Source organism: Schistocerca nitens, chromosome 1, assembly GCF_023898315.1.
Source record: "Schistocerca nitens isolate TAMUIC-IGC-003100 chromosome 1, iqSchNite1.1, whole genome shotgun sequence".
NCBI lineage: Eukaryota > Metazoa > Arthropoda > Insecta > Orthoptera > Acrididae > Schistocerca > Schistocerca nitens.
The window spans coordinates 962736735-962764505 of record NC_064614.1 but is presented as its reverse complement, the minus strand read 5'-3'; the positions used below and the strand labels follow the sequence as shown (position 1 = coordinate 962764505).

The window sequence follows — 27771 nt, the reverse complement described above, 5'->3', positions numbered from 1 at the left end:
CCATTTTTGAACCTAATCAACCAACCAAATACGGAACGAGATGAACAGAAGTGGCACAGACAATAATTGCACTGTAAAAGCTGGGACATGATTAATCGTATGGTGTGTGATCACCATGGACGACAATGCACGCTCTAAAAAATACTTCCAGCTTGATTACAAGGTTGATATGAAGTTCTCATGGTAATGCATTCCATTCGTCCACCAGTGTGGTTGACAATTGCTGGATGGACGGTGCCTTATGTGGTCGGGCTAGCCGGCCGGGGTGGCTGAGCAGTTCTAGGCGCAACAGTCTGGAACCGCGCGACCGCTACGGTCGCAGGTTTGAATCCCTAGGAGACTGATGACGTCAGAAGTTAAGTCCCATGGTGCTCAGAGCCATTTGAACCATTTGGTCAGGGTACAATGCGTCTCCCCAAAGCATACTACACGTGCTCGATGGGATTTAAGACAGAGAAACGTCCAGGCCAGTCCATTCGTCGAATATGCTCTCGTTCCAGTAGCTCTTCCACATGCGCTGTTCGATACGGTTGTGCATTGTCATCCATAAAAATGAAGTCAGGACAGACGTGGGCAAGGAGTGCAGCGTCACAATAACGTCGATCGGTGAGTGTACCATGATTAAAAATTTGGAGGTCAGTACGCCCGTGCAGTATTATGCCTCAACACACCATAACACCTCAACCGTCGAAACGATCCTGTTAGACAATGCTGGACTGCTTTCATATGGCGAGAGGTGGGAACATATAACGCATCCAGGAACATTGCCGAACATGATCCTTTTGGTGGTCCAAGTGTTATGATGTGGGAAGGAATAACGTTACATGGGCATACTGACCTCCAAATCTTTGAACACGGTACACTCACCGGTCAAAGACTTTGCGATACTGTAGACCTACGCTATAAGCATCTTTTCAGGGATGCTTTCATCCCTGACTTCGTTTTTATAGATGACAATGTGCGATTGCATCGATTCGCTCAGGTGGAAGGGCTCTTGGAACGAGAAGTCAACAAATGAACTGGCCTGCACCTGACCCCTATCTTTAATCCAATGGAGCACGTGTGGGATGCGTTGAGGAGGCGTACTGCAGCCCGTCCGTATGCAATGTAGCACGTCCACATGCGCCAACGACCATCCAGCATCCTCAACCACCCTGGTGGAGAAATGGGACGCCGTACCACAAGCACTCTGTACCACTCTTGTGGCTAGCGTAGGAGCACGTTGCAGAGCGAGTATTGCTGTCCGTGGTTTTCACACACCGTATTAAGAGCCATGTCCAGCCTTTTGTAACGTTCAGGTGTCCATCGTAAATCGTGCTGACTTCAGTGTAATTATTATCTATGAAAAAGTATTATTCTTCAACTTTTGTAGTCCTGTCTTCCTCAATTGCTTGTAATATTACGGTATATTGATAATTTTTACTTATGGACCGTCTGACAGCTACTGAATAAAACACAATTTTAGTGCCATTCGCGTTTTACCTTTATTTCCTGCAAGGTATCATCAGTGGCCTGGAATATGTACATATATTTGCTATTTAATTTACATTTTGGTCACTGTACCTGTAGGTTATAATCAGTTCTGGTGGTTGGTACTTCCTGTTAAGTAGCAATGTTTTGAACTGCACTTACAGTTTGCGTGGACGATTTCCTACATATTACGCTCCTGTTGCATTTTTGGAGTTGTTCTTCTTCTTACAAATGCCAATTTGCGGTTTTTTCCCCACATTTCACAGCACTATGCACTGAACACTTGTTTCGATGCAATGTTTTGGTTTCTATTGCTGACTGTCAGAAGTTTTTGCCAAAGATCGAATGTTATTGCCAAACTTTCGAGTGTAATTATTGAAGTATCCTGTGATCAGTTCGTGTTTCATTTGTGTGTGTGTGTGTGTGTGTGTGTGTGTGTGTGTGTGTGTGTGTGTGTGTGTGCGTGTGTGTGTGTGTGTGTGTGTGTGTGAGTGAGTGTGTTTCGGTGTGTAATTTTTTCTTTGGCTGTGTTTGTGTGTGTGTCAAGAAGGCGAAGGGGGAAGAGATTTTTTTCCTGGCTGTGTGAGAGGAACGATTGATTTCTTTCTTTTTTTTATCTTATCATTTCTTTTATTAAGTGTAGTAAGGAACCTGTGCTGACCTGTGTTTGTTCATTTATCACATGTTCGTTTTCAGCCATGGCTTTCTGAATGTGGACGTTTTGTTGCGCTTGTATAAGATGTTTGTCATGATGGCTTATTCTCATTATTTTCATTTCTTGTTCCATGTTTGTAAGATGGTGGTTATGGTGTTTTAAATGTTCTGCAAATGCTGAATGGTTTGTTTCGTACTTCCAACACCTGATATGTTCTTTGTATCGTGTTTTAAAACTCCTGCATGTCATACCTATGTATACTGCATCACAACTTTGATATTCAAGTTTATATATTCCTGATTGTTGGAATTTGTCCCTCTTGGTAGCTGGTTGGCTTAGGTGTGATTGGAGGGTTTAAAAAGATGGTTCAAATGGCTCTGAGCACTATGGGACTTAACTTCTGAGGTCAGCAGTCCCCTAGAACTTAGAAGCACTTAAACCTAACTAACCTAAGGACATCACACACATCCATGCCCGAGGCAGGATTCGAACCTGCGACCGTATCGGTCACGCGGTTCCAGACCGTAGCGCCTAGAACCGCTCGGCCACCCCACCCGGCGATTGCCCAGACTTATATGCTATTTCGAAGCTCTGTCTCTTTAGGATGTTTGCAACTCTGTGTGTAAGTTATGTGTGTATGTCATGGTGTACCATCTGCTTCTTTTCTGTGTGGTGTTGCCATTGTGTGTGTTTGTTGAGTGTGTTTGTAAGTTTTCAGCTTGTGAGTTCTCTTGTATTCTGGAAATGTTGTGATTGTTTTGTATTAGTGTTTTTATTTTTTGATTGTGCCTGTGTACTACATGTGTGTCACAGCTATTGTTCCTAGCTATTTGTATGATTGCAATCATTTCTTTCTTGTTGAGTGGGATTCTGTGTAATCTATGGTTCAAATGGCTCTGAGCACTATGGGACTTAACATCTGTGGTCATCAGTCCCCTAGAACTTAGAACTACTTAAACCTAACTAACCTAAGGACATCACACACATCCATGCCCGAGGCAGGATTCGAACCTGCGACCGTATCGGTCACGCGGTTCCAGACCGTAGCGCCTAGAACCGCTCGGCCACCCCACCCGGCGATTGCCCAGAATTATATGCTATTTCGAAGCTCTGTCTCTTTAGGATGTTTGCAACTCTGTGTGTAAGTTATGTGTGTATGTCATGGTGTACCATCTGCTTCTTTTCTGTGTGGTGTTGCCATTGTGTGTGTTTGTTGAGTGTGTTTGTAAGTTTTCGGCTTGTGAGTTCTCTTGTATTCTGGAAATGTTGTGATTGTTTTGTATTAGTGTTTTTATTTTTTGATTGTGCCTGTGTACTACATGTGTGTCACAGCTATTGTTCCTAGCTATTTGTATGATTGCAATCATTTCTTTCTTGTTGAGTGGGATTCTGTGTAATCTATGGTTCAAATGGCTCTGAGCACTATGGGACAACATCTGTGGTCATCAGTCCCCTAGAACTTAGAACTACTTAAACCTAACTAATCTAAGGACATCACACACATCCATGCCCGAGGCAGGATTCGAACCTGCGACCGTAGCAGTCGCGCGGTTCCGGACTGAGCGCCTAGAACCGCGAGACCACCGCGGCCGGCTGTGTAATCTATGTAACATATTTCTTAGTGCTGCAAGTTTCTGGCTGTGGGGATGGTTAAATGTGGAATGTATTATTGTCTGTGGTTTTCTAAAGATGTTAAATGTATGTTTGCCATTTTCTTTTTTTATTGTAATGTCAAGAAAATTTATTTGATTTTCCTTTTCTTTTTGAAGTGTGAACTTTATGTTCTGATGAGCTTTGTTGATTTCTGAATGGAATTTATCTATTTTTTCACTTGGCAATAACATTCGATCTTTGGCAAAAACATCTGACAGTCGGCAACAGAAACCAAAACATTGCATCGAAACATGTGTTCAGTGCATAGAGCTATGAAATGTGGGGAAAAACCGCAAATTGGCGTTTATAAGAGGAAGAACAACACCAAAAATGCAACAGGAGCGCAATATGCAGGAAATCGTCCACGCAACCTGTAAGTACAGTTCAAAACATTACTACTTAATAGGAAATACCAACCACCAGTACTGTTAATAACCTATAGGTACAGTGACCAAAATGTAAATTAAATAGCAAACATATGTGCATATTCCAGGCTACTGATGATGCCTTGCAGAAAATAAAGGCGAAACGCGTAAGGCACTAAAATTGTGTTTTATTCAGTTGCTGACAGACGGTCCATAAGTAAAAATCACCAATATACCGTAAGTATCATTCCGTTCGTCTCAGTTATCTTCTGTACTATACTGTAGCAATTCTTTCTACGTATGGTGCAAATTTCATAGAGGTATGTTACATATCAGTGACATATCATATGAAAGCTACTTTCGAAGTTAAATTTTGCTCAGCAGCGTATCTGACCTCAGAATACGTGTTCTACAGAATGCGGCGGCGCGGTTCTTTCCGTCCCTTTACGACGGACTTGCAACTACCTGTGAACATTGTCTCAGCATATCATCAGTAGGGAAGCCGAGCGAAACCTACTGTACTTCGACGTGAACCAGGCTGCAATTAAAGTCACTAATTTACGTTTCGGGAGAAAGTTTTCACACGAAACGAAAGGTTGAAAATTTTGTCCTCAATTAATATATTCCGAAACTTAGGTGAACAAGTATCACTGCCAAGCCCGTGCTAGTCTTAATACAGTCACTCACAATCCCTTTCACTCACGTTAGCAAGTTTATAGTGTTGCATTTCCCGAAAACGTAATAGCTACAAAAATACTGATTGTTATTTGATTGAGAATGCTCGCCAAATATTAAGTCCGTCGGTTCCAAATGCAGTCACAGTTTTTAGCTACCGACCTGCTCGTCACAAAATTCACTCAAAAATTCCGAAATTTCTACACGCCCATCGGAATAATAATACCGTCACTTTACCACACTTTTGATGTATGAAACACTGCTAGATCGGGCAACTTATCGTTTCCACCGGAACTACTACTACACACGCCCGAACTGTTTCATGGCTAGGCTCCCACTCCTCCCTAGAATACTCTAAATCTTCTCTACCAGCAGAGAAAGGCGCGCGAAGAATATTGCTTTACCATTGGTCAGTTTACTCAACAGCCAATAGCAAAACAACATTCTCCCGTGTCAGTCCGCGCTTTTCATCAATAACCAATCGCGAAATAATAAACCTAACGACTGAACTTTTTACCGACGTAATTATCTAATATGCTGAAGTTTTACTTATGCATAAAGTTATTTACTATTGTTATTTATACCTGAATTAACTTTCCCTTTACCATAAACTTACTTTACAAATCTATTCTACAAAAATCCCCTTTGTCCATATCCATACTTCTTCGAAATGTTCCCACACTAAATCCTACTACACAACTCGTTAAACAAATATCTTCATTGTTGTTGTTGTCTTCAGTCCTGAGACTGGTTTGATGCAGCTCTCCATGCTACTCTATCCTGTGCAAGCTTCTTCATCTCCCAGTACTTACTGCAACCTACATCCTTCTGAATCTGCTTAGTGTATTCATCTCTTGGTCTCCCTCTACAATTTTTACCATCCACGCTGCCCTCCAATGCTAAATCTGTGATCCCTTGATGCCTCAGAACATGTCCTACCAACCGGTCCCTTCTTCTTGTCGAGTTGTGCCACAAACTCCTCTTCTCCCCAATTCTATTCAATAGCACTTCTTAGTTATGTGATCTACCCATCTAATTTTTAGCTTTCTTCTGTAGCACCACATTTCGAAACCTTCTATTCTCATCTCATACAAAGTATTTATTGTCCATGTTTCACTTCCATACATGGCTACACTTCATACAAATACTTCCAGAAACGACTTCCTGACATTTAAATCTATACTCGATGTTAACAAATTTTTCTTCTTCAGAAACGCTTTCTTTGCCATTGCCAGTCTACATTTTATATCCTCTCTACTTCGACCATCATCAGTTATTTTGCTCCCCAAATAGCAAAACTCCTTTACTACTTTAAGTGTCTCATTTCCTAATCTGATTCCCTCAGCATCACCCGACTTAATTCGACTACATTCCATTATCCTCGTGTTGCTTTTGTTGATGTTCATCTTATGTCCTCCCTTCAAGACACTTTCAATTCCGTTCAACTGCTCTTCCAAGTCCTTTGCTGTCTCTGACAGAATTACAATGTCATCAGCGAACCTCAAAGTTTTTTTTTCTTCTCCATGGATTTTGATACCTACACCAAATTTTTCTTTTGTTTCCTTTACTGCTTGCTCAATATACAGATTGAATAACATCGGGGAGAGGCTACAACCCTGTCTCACTCCCTTCCCAACCACTGCTTCCCTTTGATGTCCCTCGACTCTTTATAACTGCCATCTGGTTTCTGTACAAATTGTAAATAGCCTTTCTCTCCCTGTGTTTTACCCCTGCCATCTTTTGAATTTGAAAGAGAGTATTCCAGTCAACATTGTCAAAAGCTTTCTCTAAGTCTACAAATGCTAGAAACGTAGGTTTGCCTTTCCTTAATCTTTCTTCTAAGATAAGTCGTAGGGTCAGTATTGCCTCTCGTGTTCCAACATTTCTACGGAATCCAAACTGATCTTCCCCGAGGTCGGCTTCTGCCAGTTTTTCCATTATCTTCACATTAACCTTAAACCACACTCACGCATCATTCATACTGCTAAAACACATTTTACATACACAAAAAGACATAACACTTTATGAAAATACTAGAACAGTTATTAAAAACATTCTATTACTTTAGTGCATTACAGTGGGCACAATCGAAACTAAACTCACAGTCCCCCAATCCAATATTGTCCTCTGTCGGCTGATACATAAACTACGTGCGCGTCCAGTCTCGCGTCACCATCTGTCACGATCCAGCTCTGAGACATATCTCCCACTTAACCGCCTCCACGGCAGGATCGGTGTACGGCGCTACGCCTCAAGAAGATGGAGCTTTAGGCCGGTATTACACTATCAAATTTCTTTGTGAAAGATTTGATCAAAGATGTGATCAAATATTCCGTGAAATATATTTGACAAAGATCTTTGACATAGCGCTAGGAGGGGTATTACACTGTCATAATATTTTTCATCAAAGTCCAAGATGGCTGACAACAACAACTTGTTATTAACCGCAGCAGTTGCATGTACCACAATTGCACTGTGTGCACATGCGGAAGAGGAAACGTACCTGGGTGAAGCCGTGGGTTTTACCGACGACACGATAAAAGCATTCAACAAAACTTGTTATATGATCTTATAGCGGAGGACGTCAAGTCGTACATCAATTAGCCGGCCGGTGTGGCCGTGCGGTTCTAGGCGCTTCAGTCTGGAACCGCGTGACCGCTACGGTCGCAGGTTCGAATCCTGCCTCGGGCATGGATGTGTGTGATGTCCTTAGGTTAGTTAGGTTTAAGTAGTTCTAAGTTCTAGGGGACTGATGACCACAGATGTTTCGTCCCATAGTCCTCAGAGCCATTTGAACCGTACATCAATTACTTAAGAATGGATGAGCATACATTTCTGTATGTGCTGAGTGAAGTGTATCCTCCTATCACAAAGCACACTATTCACTTAAGAACTGCTACATCTGCAGAAGACAGACTCACTGTATCACTCCGATTCCTTGCTACAGGAGAGGGTTAGGTTAGGTTAGATCAGGTTAGGTCTCCAATGTTCTTAATCTATTTTTGTATTCAGGCTGCCTCACGTTGTAAAGCGCCTCATCAGATTCATAAATCTCTATTAATTTTGTAGTTGTTGGCGCACTCCAATTGTATTTACCGGCAATGTTTATAAAAACACTACAGACTACAGAACGCTGCAGCGATGCTAGCGCTCCATGTGGTAACATGTCACATTGCAGTGAACAGAAGACAAGCGACTTCTTTGATCAAATCTACAGCGAGGCCCTAGATTTGATCAAATATTGGACGGCATTTGACAAAGTTCCCTATTACACCATCAAATATCTTTGACAAAGAAATTTGATAGTGTAATACCAGCCTAAGAACCTTAGGCTTGCCAGACTTGCACGTTAAGAGAAAGGGGGCGTTTGAACACCGTAAACAAAGAGCCAGAGTCGAGTAGTGTAGGCAGGCGACGCGCGTGCCTCGCAGCCGGCGGTCAGTGGCCTCTGGAGGACGCAGGAGCAGCGGCTGCAGCGGAAGGCGCGCCAGTCATGGCCGACACGCGGAGACCGACGCAAGCCCTGGGTGCGCTGCTGCTGGCGCTGCTCGCGGCCGCGCATGCGCACGCGCTGCCCGCCGACGTGTACGACCAGCGGCAGAGCGGCCGCGTCAACGTGCACGTGCGCGTCGCGGACGCCGCCCTCGTCGCCACGCTGCCCCACGGCACGCTCTCGGTAAATAACGCTCGACACATCGCAGTCGTTTTACCGTCGCCATCCGTATTACTAAAACGCTGTCCTGCAATCCGGTACCAGCTTCAGAGTAGGGGCAACAAAAATTCGATTTTCAATATTTCGCATAATTAATTATGGACCCAATTTAAAAATTTAAAATGCTTTCATAATCTACTCATTCAAAGTTACAATGTTATCTTATGACTTTAACAGAGTGAGACAAGTATTACAGTTAAAAACTGTGTTTGTAAATAAGTTATACAAAACTGCAACCGGTCACTTTTTTGAATAACCGGTTGTCGAACCTTTTCAAGTTCATCTTCAGATGGTTTCAGGAAGTTACATCATTTTTGTTAGCATAATGCTGGATGCTGGCTCTGTGACAAAAAGATGGAGCATAGATCCAGCACCCAGCATTATGCTAACAAAAATGATGTAACTTCCTGAAACCATCTGAAGATGAACCTGAAAAGGTTCGACAACCGGTTATTCAAAAAAGTGACCGGTTGCAGTTTTGTATAACTTATTTACATTCCATATGCAGTCACGGTTCTAAAATATCCGCAATGGATAAGCATAATCTAAAACTGTGGTTGTCTTGAGGGAACGTAACTGACGACGCGCAAGTATACGGATTTCATTCATCAAGTATTTGACAATGAGAGCACTTAGCGACTTTCAACCAAGTTTAAGCATAATTTCAAACCTTTACGAAATTTTTACTCTTTGACACCTCCCACAAAACGATGAAAGGAAAAGAAGTTTATCGCTTACTACATTTTCGCTTTTCGTGCAGTCGAACTTCAGCATCAAGCGTAACGTTCTACCTTATTACTTTTTTACCACTAACTCTATTCGCAACAGTTTTCGCAGACTGTGTCCACATCTGCAGCTTGAATATACCCACAAAAATATATCATTGTACAAGACATAGTTGACAAGATATGACCTCAAGTACAGAGATGCGTGAAAAACTGCCGCATCATGTACGCCATTTTAATTTATTACTTTTTTTGTTACTTACTCTATTCGACATCCAATTTGCAGGCAGTATCCACATATACTGCGGCCAATAGTTCAGAATATATGACGTGATAAACATTTAGATACCTGAAAATTTAGCTTTTCCTTAAAACGGCGTGCAGAAGAACTTCAACATCAGGAGTAAAGTTTTAATTTATTACTTTTATACTACTAAATCTAATCGCAACACAGTTAGCATACAGTGTCCACCTACACCACTTAATGTACGTATAAAATTATGTTATGGTACGATACATATTTCAGGACGAACGACGTTATAAACACTGAGATGTGTGAGAAACTAGCTTTTGATTAAAATGGAGCGAAAATTATCCAGTTCATATTCATACAGTGTTTCATAATGAGAGCGTTTGCGGGCCGGTGTGGCAGAGCGGTTCTAGGCGCTTCAGTATGGAACCGCGCGACCGCTACGGTTGCAGGTTCGAATCCTGTCATGGGCATGGATGTGTGTGATGTCCTTAGGTTAGTTAGGTTTAAGTAGTTCTCAGTTCCAGGGGACTGATGACCTCAGGTGTTAAGTCCCATAGTGCTCAGAGCCATTTGAACCATTTGAGAGCGTTTAGTGACTTTCAACTTTCCTAAACTTCTTTCGCTTCCATGCTTAAAGGCAGTTAACACGTTAACTCATCCGCAAAGAAATCAGAAGTTTGAAGTTGTTTAATACTTGGGAGTTCGATTCTTTAAAAAAATGTGGTTTTACTGGTAGTGTATGACAAGCTAACAGTTATGTTTTTTTGCCCTTGGGTGTCAAACACGTATTGAGATTTCTGTTTCGGAGAGAGCGGAAGGGTCACTTTCGTTACTGTCATTCTCCCCCCCCCCCCCCTTTCCAAAGATTAAACGCTGCAGATTGCTACGAATAATTTAAAACGTTTTACATCTACATCTACATATATACTCCGCTATCCACCAAGCGGTGTGTGGCGGAGGGCACAATTCGCGTCAAAGTCATACTCCCCCCCCCCCCCCCCCCCCCCCGTCTGTTCCACTCGCGGATCGCGCGAGGGAAAAACGACTGTCTGAACGCCTCAGTACGAGCTCTTATTTCCCTTATCTTTGAACGACGATCATTACGCGATTTGATATTTGGTGGTAATAATATATGCTCTACATCCTCGGTGAAGATTGGATTTCGAAATTTAGTGAGCACCCCTTCTGTTTAGCGCGTCGTCTATCTGCAAGTGTGTCCCACTTCAAACTTTCTATGAGATTTGTAACGCTCTCGCGATGGCTAAATGGACCAGTCACGAATCTCGCCGCTCTTCTTTGGACCTTCTCAATTTCTTGAATCGGACCCAACTGGTAAGGATCCCATGCAGACGAACAATACTCTAAGACTGGACGAACTAACGTATTGTAAGCTATTTCCTTTGCTGAAGGACTGCATCGCTTCAGGATTCTACCAATAAACCGCAATCTATCCCGGGTTCGATTCCCGGCGGGGTCAGGGATTTTCTCTGCCTCGTGATGACTGGGTGTTGTGTGATGTCCTTAGGTTATTAGGTTTAAGTAGTTCTAAGTTCTAGGGGACTAATGAGCGTGGATGTTAAGTCCCATAGTGCTCAGAGCCATTTGAACCGCAATCTAGAGTTCGCCTTACCCGTTACTTGTGTAATCTGATCATTCCATCTGAGATCATTTCGAATAGTCACACCCAGATACTTCACTGATGTTACCGCTTCCAAAGACTGATCATTTATTTTGTACTCATACAATAACATTGTACTCATACAATAATAATATGTTGTTCAACTACAATTAATATGTATAATGTTTGAACGTCATAATAAAACAATTTGTTTACATAAGTACCTTATTATATCGCTGAAGCATAATTTACAAGAAAATACATCTCGGAAAAATACATTTGAGAAATACAGTGTCATGCAACTGACCTAGAACAATGATAGCAACAAAGTCTCCCAAATTTGACAGCGTCATATCTTACACGATATGAAATCGAAGTGTGCACTCACCATTATCATTAATTCACTTAGTTTAACAATAGAGAACAGAGGTCTGCAAACAGTAGCTATGCAAGCTAGTAAACTGAGGTGGCGGTGGGGGGTAGGAGTTGTTTCTTTCAGCCGTTTTCGCCTGCGTTGGGGAAAGTCAGTCTTTAACGTATTGTTCTTTTAATCTCAGATTTTCCTTTTACGTCTTTGCCTTACTGTCCCCCTGTGGCTTCATAGTTCTACCGCTGGACTGATGAAATGTGTCGGATTTGTTGTTGAGTGCAGGTACGTTCAGCCTGTGAATGTGCGATTTTCTCTGACTGGAAAGTTCTCTGCATCTGGTCAGCACATGTACAATGCACCTTTCCTGTAGTAAACATAATTTCTAATATCTAAACTTTCTTGTGTTTTTCGAGCTTTATAGTAAACGTTGTACTTTATTCTCCGAAAGTTAACTGAGGGACTGGGAGAATTTATGTGTGTAAAAATATAAACGCTTTTACCAAAAGGTTCTTTTCGGGGGACGGGGCATCGAGCGTGAAGACCTTGTTGGATCTGCGCCTTTTGGGATCGTGGGAGCAGTAAAACAGGTACGCCATAGGCTGTATTTTAAAATGAAAGACGCGCATTGTTCAAATGGATCAAATGGCTCTAAGCACTATGGGACTTAACATCTGAGGTCATCAGTCCCCGAGACTTAGAACTACTTAAACCTAACTAACCTAAGGAATTGACACACATCCATGCCCGAGGCAGGGTTTGAACCTGCGACCGTAGCAGTAGCGCGGTTCCTGACTGAAGCGCCTAGAAACGCACGACCACAGCGGCCGGGACGCGCATTGTATTCACCCACACAGGGTGACGGCCTAAAATTATGACGACGGCAGTAGCAGCCGAAATCAGCACATCACTGAAATCAGCTGATCGGGTGGAGTAAATGACAGTTATCGTGATACAGTCCAGGAGAAGCATGGAATTGTCTTTCACATTTACAAAAAAATGGCTCTGAGCACTATGGGACTCAACTGCTGTGGTCATAAGTCCCCTAGAACTTAGAACTACTTAAACCTAACTAACCTAAGGACAGCACACAACACCCAGCCATCACGAGGCAGAGAAAATCCCCGACCCCGCCGGGAATCGAACCTCGGAACCCGGGCGTGGGAAGCGAGAACGCTACCGCACGACCACGAGATGCGGGCTCACATTTACAACACCATTCTATCTTCCTTGCTTGAGCCATCGTGCCACTTTTTTCTTTGTGGCATATTCATTTCTGCACAGAGACAAAGTCATGTTAAGATTTTTTTTGGACTGAAGTGAATGAGACACAATTCACGAAGGCGCTTTTCTCCTTCCCGCTCAAATATCCGATCGGGTTAACACGCCCCCTCCGGGGCCAATGTCTCTAAAGGAATGAGGCGTTCGTTAATCATTGGGAATGAAGCGCTGACCATTCCCGCTTTCAAGAAAGGTGAGCAAGCAGATGCACAAAACTATAGACCTATATCTCTGACGTCAGTCTGTTGTAGAATTTTGAAACGTTTTAAGCTCGCATATTATGACATTTCTGCAGACCGAAAATCTCCATTGTTGGAATCAACATGGTTCCGTAAACAACAATCGTGAGAAACCCAGCTCGCTCTGTTCGTTCACGAGACCCAGGAAGCAGCAGATACCGGCGCTAAGGTTGTCGCCGTATTCCATGACATCCGGAAAGCGTTCGATACAGTCGTGCACTGCCGTCCAATGAACGAAATACGAGCATATGCTACATAGTACCAACTGTGTGATGGGAGAATTTCTAGCAAACAGTACACAGCATATCACTCTCAACGGAAAGAAGTCTTCACACATAAAGTCTCTTCGGCGTGTCCCAACGGAGTGCTATAGGACCATTAATTTTCACGCTGTAATATAATTGCAGAACAACCACTGGAAGCAATTACCTTCATAAAATACGAGGGGCGTTCTTCGGCAAGTAACATCTTCTAGTTTTATTCATAATTCCAATACACCCTGTTACTCCCATATTCTTCTGGCTACAAAACCCTGTTTTTGAACAGAATCTCCACTCTATGCTATAGCCTTACGCCACCTTACTCAAGGGCTCGTGTTGCCACATGTACCACTCTACTGGTCGATGTCGGAGCCAATGCCTCCCTGCGTCAATAATCTCCCCGCAATCCGTTTACTGCTTCCAGCGGAGTGCATCCTTCACTGGGCCGAACAGATGGAAGTGTGAAGGTGCGAGATCCTGACTGTAGGGTGTGTGGTGTCACCGCCAGACACCACACTTGCTAGGTGGTAGCCTTTAAATCGGCCGCGGTCCATTAGTATACGTCGGACCCGCGTGTCGCCACTGCCAGTGATCGCAGACCGAGCGCCGCCACACGGCAGGTCTAGAGAGACGTCCTTGCACTCGCCCCAGTTGTACAGCCGACTTTGCTAGGAAAGGTTCCCTGACAATTACGCTCTCATTTGCCGAGACGATAGTTAGCATAGCCTTCAGCTACGTCATTTGCTACGACCTAGCAAGGCGCCATAGCATTTGATAATTAATATTGTGAAGCTTGTACAGTAACGAGAGATGTTCACCAATTGTGGATTAAAGTTAAGTATTACAGCAACTGCGTCCGTTTTCTACGTTCTCATTTCCTTGTAATGTTCCAGACCTCACGCCAGACTGCGTGAGCATAAAAGCGTGCATTTCGGCCTCCTCTAGCAACACGGTGTTGGCACTTCTGCCAACACTTCAGGGTGGATGAAGAAGAACAGTCCAATGAAGTTCTGTAAGCTCCTGTTGGGGGCGCAGACTTGTTTGAAACCTAATGTTGTCACAGAGAAGTTCGTTTGTATTCTTGTGGTGACGAACATTCTGAAGTCGTTTCTTTAATTTCCCGAGGGTAGTAGAACACTTCCGAGTTGATCGTTGCACCGTGAGAGAGAATATCAAACGGAATAATATCTTCGGAGCCCCACAAGACGGTCGCCATGACTTTACCGACGGAGCGTGCGGCACTGAACTTTTTCTTCGAAGGAGATTGCCACTTCGTTTCCGGTCAAAAGTGGGAAAATTGCTAGTGCCGAGCAAGCAGCTCCGTACAGATGGTCCTTCGTTGCCCTGCATGATCTTCTGTTAAGAGAAGACACACACCTTTGAGTATCCCAACTGGTGGGTGAGGTGTTTGATCGTCATCCGACGATCACCTCGAATGAGAGCGTGCGTAGGTCCTACACTGCAGGAGTCTTGAGCCGTGTGCGGCCGGCCGACACGCGGCTTTGTTGCGATGATGGCAGACGCCTCGATCACGACTCACTGTGGTCTTGTTCACTGCCAGGTCTTCATAGACATTCTACAAGCGCCTATAAATATCTGCGATGCTCTGGTTTCCCGCCAAAAGAAATTCAATGGCAGCTCTGCTTGGAATGCGCCTCCGTTACAGACGCCATTTTGCAGGCTACGTACGGCGCCGCCTCTTATCGGAATTTCATGAAACTACAGGGCCTGAAGCGAGTATATTCTAGGATGTCGCGCAACAAATTCCGCATGTTTTTCTACCAAAATTGGCCGAAAAAATAAATGTGTTGCATTACTTATTGAACGTCTCTCGTATCTAGGAGTATGCGTACGGAGCAGTTTGAAGTGGAATTAACAGCGGGTAGGGAAGATGCCAGACTGAGATTCATTGGATGAACGCTCTGGAAATGTAGTCCGTCAACAAATGACGTAGCTTATAAAACACTCATTCGATCAATAATTGAATATTGCTCGGCAGTCTGGGTCCATACCAGACAGGATTGTTAGAGGAAATATAGAATATCCAAAGAAGATCAGCACCTTTCGCTACAGGTTCACCTGGTAAGTACGAAAGCGTCACAGGGAGGCTGCGCCCACTCCAGTGCTAGAGACTGTAACATAGACGTTCTGCATCACGGTGTGATCTACAGTAAAAATTCCGAGAAGAGCCACCCAATGTATTGCTATAACGTAAGCACTTCTTGCGAAAAGACCATGAAGACAAATTTTGAGAGATTCGAGCTGCATAGAGGCTTACCAGCAATCACTCTTCCAGCGAATCATTTGTGATTGGAAGAGGGCGAAGATACAGTGGTACACAAAGCGCGCCGCAAGGTGGCCTGCGGAGTGTAGGTGTAGGTGGTGTAGATGTAGAAAGGAGACAGGCGCTCCTGGAACTTCTTCAAACGCGACGTTGAATGTCTTTCCTACAGATATCTTTGGGTCTGCAGTCGACGGACGTGGCACCTAGTTACAAAACTCCGAGTCTCAAAAAGTGTTACTACAATTTTGCGGCAGGAAATCGGTTCTCGGTTTTCCGATTCACTTTCATCTTACCGTTAGTCATCTCGTCATTTAGACTGTAGTTTTGTTACTAGAATGTAACGGTGGAAACAAGTTTCGTCTATAAACCCGTAACGGCTTAAGAGGTCCTTACAATTATTTTGAAATACATAGTCATCACATGTAACTGTTAAAACAGTGTATTCATAAAATTATTCATCATCACAACATTAAGATGAGAATTCAACTGAAAGTGCTTAATACGTGCGAATACTCAGCGTATGGGTGCTGTGATTATGTAATACATGTCAGATATTTTTTTTAAATTTTTGACATTTGCTGAAACAAAAAGTTTATCTATATTCCACTTGAAAATGGCTGTATCACCGAAACTGCTAAAGAGGATTTTATGAATGAATAGTTTTGACATTCATAGGCGACGATGATGTCTTCCAAAAAGTTTTATTGACTGTGGACCACAGCCACGCAAAATTAAACTTAGAATTACGCATGAACGTTTTGAAAGAACATTTTTTTGGCAGCAATAAACGCGACATCCATCGCACTCTCAGATTTCTCATATGAAGAAATTCATCAGGAAATTTTGTGCTCTTATTCATACGATCCTTGCAGTGTCAACGATGTCATAAATCTACATACGATGGCCATTTTCCGGAAGATGTTTCTATCCGGCTTCTGGAATGTGCCGAAAGGCCAATATTCGTATGACGACGTTTGTCTTGCAATAAAGGGCTTGAGTACTCGTGCAGAGACTTCCCATGAATTTGTTTGGATTCACAATGTGTCTTAATCAATTATCTCTATACTGCATGGATATCCAACTCCAGCTGTTTAAATGTGCCGGCCAAAGACGCTCGTAGTTCGTTCCTTGCCTAATTACACCATAGCTGCGACGAAATGTCACGAGAACACAAAATGGAACTTTAATATTCTGCTCCCACAAAAGCATCGCATATAAACTTCAAAGTGAGAAACCACTAAAGAATTAATCAAAATATCCACGTGTGTACTGCCGGTCTACAGCGTCCAACGGGCACAATATTTCGGCGAACATACATGTCGCCATCATCAGGTGAATTGACGGACTGAGCTACTGTGAACGTGCCGGTACGGAGATCCGTACGCTATGGCTGCTCAGGGGGAACTGGGTTCGGTCGCGGCGGCGGCCGATTTACATACCCTCCGCCGTCTGTCGAAGTTTTGTTGCCTAATTGCAACACGGCGGGTTAAGCAGTTGGCAAGAATCTGTATGCACGTCGAAGTCCTCTACTCTGAGATCAGAGATCTAAATCCAGATAGTATAGAAATCACTGGTCTGACCCCAGGTTCAGTTTCTTTCAAACAAAAATGAGCTATCATCGTGGAATATTAATGAGCGCTGCACTTGTTTAAAAGTTAGAAACAAAACCATTTGGAAAGAGTTCTGCCAGTTGAAAGCGGGCGTATCCGCTGGATGCTGGGCTGCCGGCGTTGGCGTCTCCCAGACGGAGAGGACTCGCGTCCCGCGGCTGCGAGGAATGCTGCGCCCTGCTGCCGTAATCACCTCCAGCCACGCCAGCCCACCACGCCTCCTGCAATTCCGTTTTCTAGTTTTTCCGGTCCTGGGTGAACGACTCCATCACAGCACGCCGTCTGTTAGCTAATCTTCACATAGTTTGTTTCGCCCTCAAATTTCTTTCTCTTTCTTTATACACGTGCGTCCTGTTGATTCTGGTTTTAGTGTGTTAGTCCGACCTGTCTTCCTGCTCAGCAAAGTTTTTCGACCAGATGTTTCTTTGCTCATCCTTTTTCCCCACAAGAGTATAGCTGACCAAGTCTCAATGCAAATTTAGCTACCTCTTAAAAATAATAATAATAATAAAATACATCAGTTGCTGGACACGAAACTCCAATACTCCGACACGAATTTTGATCAAGCAGAACTATCTAATTTGTAACAAAATAACTATTTCACTGTTGAGTTACGGAAAAGCACTTATGGTAGAAAATATTTCCTATCTTACTTTCACGTTCTTCTCTATTTAGTGTCATTTTATAGCATTATTAGACTGATACACTCCAACATGTTGAAACCACTTATAGCACTGGGATTCGATCCTGGACTTTGGCGTTTCGCATTCGACGCTCTTATCGATTGAGACATCAGACCTTGCGTCACGGCCTGATTAAAAACTTCCTGCACACCGCAGAAGTTCGGTCCGTATCATAACAGACTACTACCTCTGCAGGAGGATATGAAGGAGAAAAGCCTACCTACAGTCTAAAGTTTGTTTTCCACAATGAGCAGCGATGATACAGCAAGGATTGCAAAATATTTTCACTACATTAAAATCTTTCGTTCTTACAGTTTCTCACGTTTCCTCTTCGTCCTAGCCCACATAAGAGAGCCATAAGTAGTTTTTTAGGGACGCTATGTCTAGACAACGAGGGTAGAGAACATGTAAATAAGAGATAATAGTACACTACTGGCCATTAAAATTGCTACACCAAGAAGAAATGCAGATGATAAACAGATATTCATTGGACAAATATATTATACTAGAACTGGCATGTGATTACATTTTCACGCAGTTTTGGTGTACAGATCCTGAGAAATCAGTGCCCAGAACAACCACCTTCACCGTCCTTCCCTACTCAAATCAGACCGATGACCTCGCTGTTTGGTCTCCTTCCCCAAAACAACACACACAACCCCCCAATGTCTTAGCTAGAAGACCAGGTCGTTCTATCCGTTATAAGACTGTCTGTGTATGCGGAAATAGTTCTCCTGATACTCCACTCCTCGATAACTTTTTATAATTTTGGTTTGGTAGTAGTGGTACTAGTAGCAGTAGCTTCATTCATCATTTTTACAACGGTATTGGCACCCTTAGGTGCTGGTGGTATTGGACATGTCATGATATTTCAACTGAAGAACGCCGGCCGCTGTGGCCGAGCGGTTCTAGGTGCTTCTGTCCGGAACCGCGCTGCTGCTACGGTCGCAGGTTTGAATCCTGTCACGGGCATGTATGTGTGTGATGTTCTTAGGTTAGTTAGGTTTAAGTAGTTCTAAGTCTAGGTGACTGATAACCTAAGATGTTAAGTCCCATAGTGCTTAGACCCATTTGAACCGCCCGCATCTCGTGGTCGTGCGGTAGCGTTCTCGCTTCCCACGCCCGGGTTCCCGGGTTCGATTCCCGGCGGGGTCAGGGATTTTCTCTGCCTCGTGATGGCTGGGTGTTGTGTGCTGTCCTTAGGTTAGTTAGGTTTAAGTAGTTCTACGTTCTAGGGGACTGATGACCATAGATGTTAAGTCCCATAGTGCTCAGAGCCATTTGAACCATTTGAACCATTTTCGACTGAAGAACAACAAAAGGGCATAATTTGTATGTACATGCATTTACACACTTACAGATTCAGTTTGATAAGGACTGGACAGGTGTTCGGCCGTGGCCTTGTGATAGAAACCATCCTGGTGTTTCCCTGAAGAAATTTAGGTAAACCACGGAAACCCAAATGAGGATGGCCAGATGAAGATTGTAGTCTTCAGTTTGTTTAAAACATTGCTACATCATTCGGTTTATTCCTGGTGTACAGTACTGTTTTAAAAGGAAGTCATTTACTTACGTAGAGGTAAAACTCTAGCACTACACTGTTCTTTAATTTCTGGCTCCCTGTCAGTGCACCCACTAAACACATTGTTTCGTAATGTGACACTACACACGCTGTCAGCTGACGTCAGGACCATAGCGACAACGTTTGATTTCCAAGTTATGTGCTGAAATTTCCCATCTGCTTGTCCGAAAAGCTGTCAGCATCGCTCCATAAAGGGTAACATATTGAGCTCAGAAAGATCATAAGCTTTTAGTATTACACATTACACAATTTTACTGTACGCTTAATTTTCAACTTCCTTCTCGATCATCGCTTTTGTAATACACACCCCAAAAGCGACAAATCTGTAAAAATTTCTGTGGCAATTTTTCAAAAGCAGCGTACTTGTATTTTTATATCTAGCATCTAAGTATCTATACATATTATAAATTAAAGCCGCGTGCCACAGTTTTTTCAGGCTAATCTTAGGAACTATAGAAGGAATTTTGATGCGGTTTTCACTAGTACAGTAGATAGACTGATTCACGAGGAAGTTTTGTGTGTATAAGTTATTAACGCTAAGTATTGCTGAGTATGTAATCTGTCTATATTTGCTTAGCGTTTGGACTCACATGTCATGGCGGTGACGGGTCTATGGCTGCTCAGCTACAGGGGAAAACCAGTAAAGTAAACAGCCGCAACAACTGCGGGGATCAGCAGCGCTTGACCAGCTGGTCGCGTAGCGGTAAAGTGTGTGCCTGAAAGCTGACAGGTTACGGATCGAACCCTGGTCGGACCAAGGATTTTCCAGTCTGCCTTCTAACATAATATTTCCCTCTCAACGATGTGAGGATTCGCCAGAGGCGACACGTGGCCTGGATTCCACGCTTATCTGTAGGTCTCCTTTCCCTGGTTTGGTCAGTGTCTGACAAGTTGCCAAAGTGGCAACTTGGCAAAGATTTACACCAGACCATTGAACCACGTGAAATTATTATCAGGTTCTACACATATCTTCTTTTTTTTTATACATATTGTAAATTAAAGTCCTCCGCGCGTTTTCCTGTCGCTATGTGAAGACTAATCTCAGGAACTGGTTCAAATGGTTCTGAGCACAATGGGTTCAAATGGCTCTGAGCACTATGGGACTCAACTGCTGTGGTCATCAGTCCCCTAGAACTTAGAACTACTTAAACCTAACTAACCTAAGGACATCACGCACATCCATGCCCGAGGCAGGATTCGAACCTGCGACCGTAGCAGTCGCACGGTTCCGGACTGCGCGCCTAGAACCGCGAGACCACCGCGGCCGGCCTGAGCACAATGGGACTTAACATCTGTGGTCATCAGTCCCCTAGAACTTAGAACTACTTAAACCTAACTAACCTAAGAACATCAAACACATCCATGCCGAGGCAGGATTCGAACCTGCGACCGTAGCGGTCACGCGGTTCCAGACTGAAGCGCCTAGAACCGCACGGCCACACCGGCCGGTCTCAGGAACTAATCGAGGGATTTTAATACAGTTTTCTCTAATAGGTAGAGTGATTTACAAGGAAGGTCTGTGTACATAGTTTATAAATACTTGGTAAAGTCCCCCAACACTGTGAAAATTATTCGAATTGTGATAGCTCCGCCATTGGGTGGGTACCAATGCCACATGGCAGAGCATGCTTTCTACCAGGTGTTACTTAGCAAGGGATGCTTTGCATAAACATTGTGTGGCAGGTGGTGCTTCGTACCAATTCTGCGGCGCAAAGGGTGTTTTGTAGGGCCTAGGTGGTGGTGGCGGTGGTGGTGGTGGTGGTGGTGGTGGTGGTGGTGGTGGTGGTGGTGGTGGTGGTGGTGGGGGGGGGATAGAATAATTTGCAGCGATGTTGCGCGACACAGGGTGCTTGGTACCAAATTTTCATTGCAGACGGTACTTTGTAAAGAGGTTTCGTGGCAAAGAGTGCTTTATACCAATGTTGCATGGCAGAGGGAGTTTTGTTCCGAAGTTATGTGGCAGAGGGTGCTTCGTACCAGTGTTGAATGACATAGGGTGGTCCTTACCAAGTTTACATGGCAGAGTGTGCTTCGTATCCTTGTTTCATGGCAGACGGTGCTTCTTACCAATGTTGCGTGGTAGAGGGTGCTTCCTACCAATGTTGCGTGCTAGAGGCTGCTTCATACCAATGTTTTGCGACAGAGGGTACAACCTACCCATGTTGTGTGTCAGACAGTGGTTCATAGCGATGTCATATCGGGATATGCGGGAAAAGGTCACACAGAAATTGTAGCTCATGCAGGACTTGCGCTGGAGTCGGGCAGCCGGCAAGTTGCTGTAGCTTGACAAAAACTGCACTGCTGTCAGTCCAACCGCGCCGTACTGACCGCTGCAGTCGGGCAGCTGACAACTGGCTCTTCCTGTCGCCGAACTGGTGTTGGCATTGCAGTTGGGAGGACTGGTTGACACAATTACTCCCAGCTTCCGCCATTGTCACGAGATGTCACTCCAAATGCCAATTAAATATAGAACAGATACCATTTGTGCCTCCTGAGAATTTTCCTGGTGTGTGCTGCTTAAATCTAAGTTACATGAAAGTGGCGATATTCAGTTCCCTAATGTTGTTCTCTGAATTTTAATCTTAACTCTACGCAGTGGACCGTCTACAACATTACCTCGGTGCGAGACAAACCATTCGACCATAACACTCAGTGCTACACATGCGCAGCCGTGGTGAGTCGCTCATTTCTGTTATAAACTCTATGGTTCAAATGGCTCTGAGCACTATGGGACTCAACTGCTGAGGTCATTAGTCCCCTAGAACTTAGAACTAGTTAAACCTAACTAACCTAAGGACAGCACAAACACCCATGCCCGAGGCAGGATTCGAACCTGCGACCGTAGCGATCTTGCGGTTCCAGACTGCAGCGCCTTTAACCGCACGGCCACTTCGGTCGGCTATAAACTCTATGCTGTTCAATATTTTTACAAGAAAAATTTAATTATTGTAAGAAATCGAATACCTTCGCGTTCTTCGGATATGTGCTGACGAAATAAAATCCAAAATTATTACCTGAAGAGAGAAATAATCTCTGCAATATCACATAACTAATAGATATAAACTTACGTTTATGAAACTCAGTAAATGCAGTTAGTTGCTTATTGTCTGAAATTGATTAGTGGTATAGAAAGAATAGCTTCAGTAGAAGAAGAGCAAACACACATTCGGAAGACATTGACATGTTCTGCAACTAATAACACACACGTATTGAGCAAGAAAGTACTGGGACCAGAATTGTTAGTTTGCAAGTAGGATGGTACAATACACTGAACATTACGACCACTTACCTAATAGCCGGTATGTCCACCTTTGGAACGAATAACAGCGGCGATGCGTCGTGGCTTGGAAGCAAGGAGGTGGCCTTGGTAGATCACTGGAGGGATTTGGCATCACATTTGCACACACAAGTCACCTAATTCCCGTAAATGCTGGTGAGGAGGCGATGAGCTCTGACGCCAACTTCAGTCACGTCCCAGACCGATCAGGTTCAGATCTGGCGGGTTGGGAGGGCGCGGGGCAACACATCATTGGAGCTCGCCACTGTGTTCCCCGAACCACACCATCACACTCATGGCCTTGTGACATGGCGCATTAATGGCACTGCCGGCGGGAAACATGATTGTAATGAAGTGGTGTACGTGGTCTGCAAGCGGCGCATGTTACTCGTTGGCCATCATCGTACCTTGCACGAGCTCCACTGAACTCACGGACGCCCACGTCAATGTTCCCCAGAGCATAATGGAGCCGCCGCCAGCTTGTCTCCATGCAGCAGTGCCAAGGAGCTGTTCCCCTGGAAGAAGACGGATTCACGCCCTCCCATCGGCTTGATGAAGAAGGTATCGTGATTCATCAATGAAACGCTCTGCCACAGTGTCAACTCGGGTGCCGATGGTCACGCGCCCATTTCAGTCGTAGTTGCAGGTGTCGTGGTGTTAACATTGACACATGTTCGGGTTGTCTGCTGCAGAAGCCCAGCGTCAGGAGTGTTCGGTGCACTCCGTGTTCACACACAGACACCTTTGTACTCTGCCTAACATTAAAGTCTGATGTTAGTTCCGGCACAATTCGCCGTCTGTCCTGTTTCACCAGTCTGACCAGCCTACGGCGTCCGACATCTATAATGAGGGATGGCCGCCCGACCCCATGACGCCTGGACGTGGTTTCAGCTTGGTTTTGCCACGTGTTGAAGACACTCACCACTGCTAGAACACTCGACAAGTCGTGCAGTTTCCGAAATGCTCGTGCCGAGCCTCCGGGTCGTCACAACTTGCCCTCGGCCAAACTCAAATAGATCGCGCGCTTTCCCCAATCTACACAGGGACAGCACGCTTACTGATGCTACATACACCGTGCGTGTGTGTGACTAACACTCGTTCCTAGCCAGATGACGCTGCTATCGCCTGGACGGGTCTTTATCGATAGTAGGTCGATAGTCATAATATTCTGGCTGTTCAGTATATGTAATTTACATTTAAGTGAAAATACGAGAAGCGCAAATAAAGTAATGAGACTGAGTTCTTTTTGCTGCTTTGTTCCAATAACATTATAATTGAACATTATTCATTTGAAAGTACTTGTCTTGGGAAGCCACACGGCGCCGGAGGCTGTTGTTCCACTAATCATAGTAATGTTGGAACTCAGATACTGGAATAACCTTCAGCTGGTCGGTTACAGCTAATTGAATGTTGCCCAGGACTCTAAAGCGATGTCCGTGGAGGTGTTTTTTCAATATTGAAATGAGAAAAAAGTCACAGGGACTCAAGTCGGGTGTATAAGGAGGCGGAAGAGCCACAGGCATGTTCTTACTGGTCACAAAACGGTTTAATATAATTTATGTCTGGCATGGCGCTTTGTCATGATGTTCACCCAATTGTTTTCGATGTTCGGTCTCTGATAGCAGGCCGATGTGGCCGAGCGGTTCTAGGCACTTGAGTCCAGAACCGCGCTGCTGCTACAGTCGGAGGTTCGAATCCTGCCTCGGGCATGGCTGTGAGTGATGCCCTTAGATTAGTTAGGTTTACGTAGTTTCTAAGTCTAGGGGACTGATGACCTCAGATGTTAAGTCCCATAGTGGTTAGAGCCATTTGAACCATTTGGTCTCTGATGAACGGTTGTATGACTAAGATTCAGCTTCTCCCAAATGATTCAGACTACAGTGAGCTGCCAACCGACGATCTGTCGATATTGCCATCAGTTCTTGAAACAGAAGGCGTTCCACTACGAGGTTCATCTTCAATTGACTATGCCATATGGAAACGCCTGGGCCATTGACAAAACGCTGTCCCTTAAGGCCTGCCGGAATTTATCGAATTTCCACGTTGCAACAGATCTAAGTGTGAAGCAAAATCTAATTGCACACCATTCCTCGAAATTCGTGTTACCCATTTAGAACTGGTAAACAGATAACCACCATGACGCTGGCACAGTCCAACGCACACAAGTGGCATATCACGTGTTTACCTGCCACCCCTCCAAGTCCGATGTCGCTGGTGTTGCCGGATCGAACACTACGCTATCAGTCGCATTAATTTAATTACACATCTCATATCTATGCATTTCAGGTTTTACCCCAATAAAGTAAGACGAAACGCGTCTCGAAAACAAAAACTGCGATTGCTGAGTAGCCGCGCGGTTTGAGACGTCATGTCACGGACTGCACGGCCACTCCCGTCGGAGGTTCGGGTTGGTTGGGTTGTTTGGGGGAGGAGACCAGACAGCGAGGTCATCGGTCTCGGAGGTTCGAATCCTCCCACGGGAATGGGTGCGTGTGTTGTTCTAAGCATAAGTTAGTTTAAGTAGTGTGTAAGTCTAGGAACCGATGACCTAAGCAGTTTGGTCCCTTAGGAATTCACACACATTTTTTGAATATTGCCGACTCAGTGTCGCGTCCACAGGAACAGCTGTGAAGATGTCCAGTGCAGCTCTCGAAGAAACGTCAGCAATCGAAAAAGTTTCTTACGTCAGGAACCAAAAAGTTTCTTCGACCACGGTCACGCAGCCCGGAAGGCTCAGCAGCAACTATGACTCCTGGTTCTGAAAGCCTTCATTGTATGAAAAGTTGCATTTATTCACTTCACGTAGGCAGACATAAGAAACATTGACAAACAATAATAAAGTTGTCATCGTGTAGAATCGGGTGTACTGGCGGTGTTCCGCGTCTTCCTGACACAATATTTCGACGTCGTAACTCAGGAAACAATATATCGTGTTGGGAAGACGTGGAATACCGGCAGCATATCCGATTCTGCAAGACGACAACGAATCGCCGAGAAATTCTTAGAAATAATAATAAAGTCATTAGTTTGATATTATCGTTCGCAGAGAACGAATATTTCTCGCTGTCAGTGACTGTCACATTTGAGGGTGTAGCAAGTGGGGCAGTGAGCCGCGTGCAGTGTGACACGGAGGGCTGGTCTGGTGCAGGAGCTGATGGACGAGATGTACGACGAGTACGAAGACCCAGAGGACCCCGTGGCGAGCGACGACGACCCGCCGGCCGACTCCCCGCCGGAGGCGGAGACGACGACGACGACGTCGACGACGCTTCCAGCCTCAGCTACGACGCCTGCCATCGTCAACTCCACGTGCTCGGGTAAGGCCATCTTTCTTAGCTACACTTATCTAATTTCCACAAGTATTAAGGAGATTCCGCATGATTACAAACAGCCGTGTTATGAATGTCGTCAAACTCAACCAAAACAAAAAACACACGACATAGTACAAATAAAAGATAATAACGTCGGTAAGAACAATCCGTACATTCAGCAACAAGTAAAGGAACCGAAGGAGAAATCTGGAAAGGAAATTAAAGTTCAGGGAGATGATGCAAAACTTTTGAAACTTCAGGTGTATCCGATCTAGGGTGACCAGATGCAGTTGTTTAAAAAGGTGGACAAACAGCTTCAAAAAGGATGACAAAGGAAGAAAAAGGAGGACACATCAAACGGGTCAACTGCACATGAGGATACCTCACGTCAGCTTTGGACAAGCCACGTGACTGCCGGGAATTACCGGTGAAACCAGTAGTTAATTGTTACTGATGATCAGGTGGTGGTTAACTGAGCAATATAAAAAAAATTAAAAACATTGATTGTGGTGATAGTGTGGCGTCAATTTTTTTGTTATGTCAACAACACGGAATTGTTTACGAAGCGAAAAACGTCAGACCATTCACCTCCCTTCATTCGACGCACCGCTACCAACATCTACAATTCAAGCAGCAGCTGACGACATGTAAACTACACTTTAACCTTCCGAATACAAATATATTGAATGACTATGAAACAATGAAATAAAACCATTACAGTTAATCTCTCGAGTTATTTCTTACATTTATTGGCCACTGAGACGTACGTTCCAGCTTCACATATCTTACCTTCCGCTTCAAATTCATTTCTCCCTTTCTTGAAAGCCGGATATTTGCAGGAAAGGACATCAGAAAATGTACACTTTCGTTTAGGCGTAGCCAAATATTTTACGTAACTCACTCGGTTAAAAATTACACTGACAAATCACACGTGCACTACTGGAAGCCAAGCCAATACAAAGCGAAGACACGAAACGAAAATTTTAAATAATCGATATTTGCATTTGCTTATAAGTCGATCAACGATAACATCGACGATCATGGTGCCACCTACTAACACCGCCTTCGTGCGTGTTTATCACGAAGGCTGTGCCAATAGTTAAAGTATTTAAGAAAAGAGCAATAGAATGGGACGAATTGCAAATTTAACTGTATTACGCTCAACTCGGCGAAAAAGCCGGACACTGTAAAAATCAGCCCGGACCCCGGACAAAGAGCTAAAAAGGAGGACATGTCCGGATTAATTCGGACGTCTGGTCACCCTAAACCGACCGAGACTCGAACAAGCAACCATTGCCTTTGATGGAAAATGCTTTGATGATTATGTTTTATTTTAATTAGGGCCTTCATCATTCCCTATAGCCTATATCTGCGCTCGCCATTTATCGTCTTCGTTAGTGTGTGGACTCTTTGGCCTTACTATTTTGACTTCATTGGCGCGTTACCTTTGTTGTCATGCAGACTGTTAAGTCCTCGTATTTCTCGGATATTGCAGAATATCTAAAGACAAAATTTCTGTTTCAGAATTTCAATTCTCCTGGAAAACTCAATGATCTTCTTAAAACTATAAACGAGAATGAATAAAACGTCTTGAGTGCCACTCGAAATTTATCTTGGAGTCTTCACGGTACTTAAAAATGAAAATAAAATATTGCTCCTTCTAAAATTAAAAGTTCATAGGAAATGGCTGCTTCAAAAACAAAGTTAAATTCTTGAGGCCATTTATGAACTAGTATTTTTGATGGAAGTTA

The 27771-nt window shown here is 44.1% G+C and overlaps 1 protein-coding gene across 1 annotated transcript in view; it reads left to right on the top strand.

Moving 5' to 3' along the window:
* Nucleotides 1-8311: 8311 nt before the first annotated feature.
* Nucleotides 8312-27771, top strand: part of LOC126215356 (uncharacterized) — a 45191-nt gene continuing 25731 nt past the window's right edge. Inside the window, exons 1-2 of the mRNA XM_049942081.1 lie at nucleotides 8312-8494; nucleotides 25858-26026. Coding sequence (XP_049798038.1) covers nucleotides 8312-8494; nucleotides 25858-26026 — 352 coding nt within the window. The remainder of the gene's footprint in view (nucleotides 8495-25857; nucleotides 26027-27771) is intronic.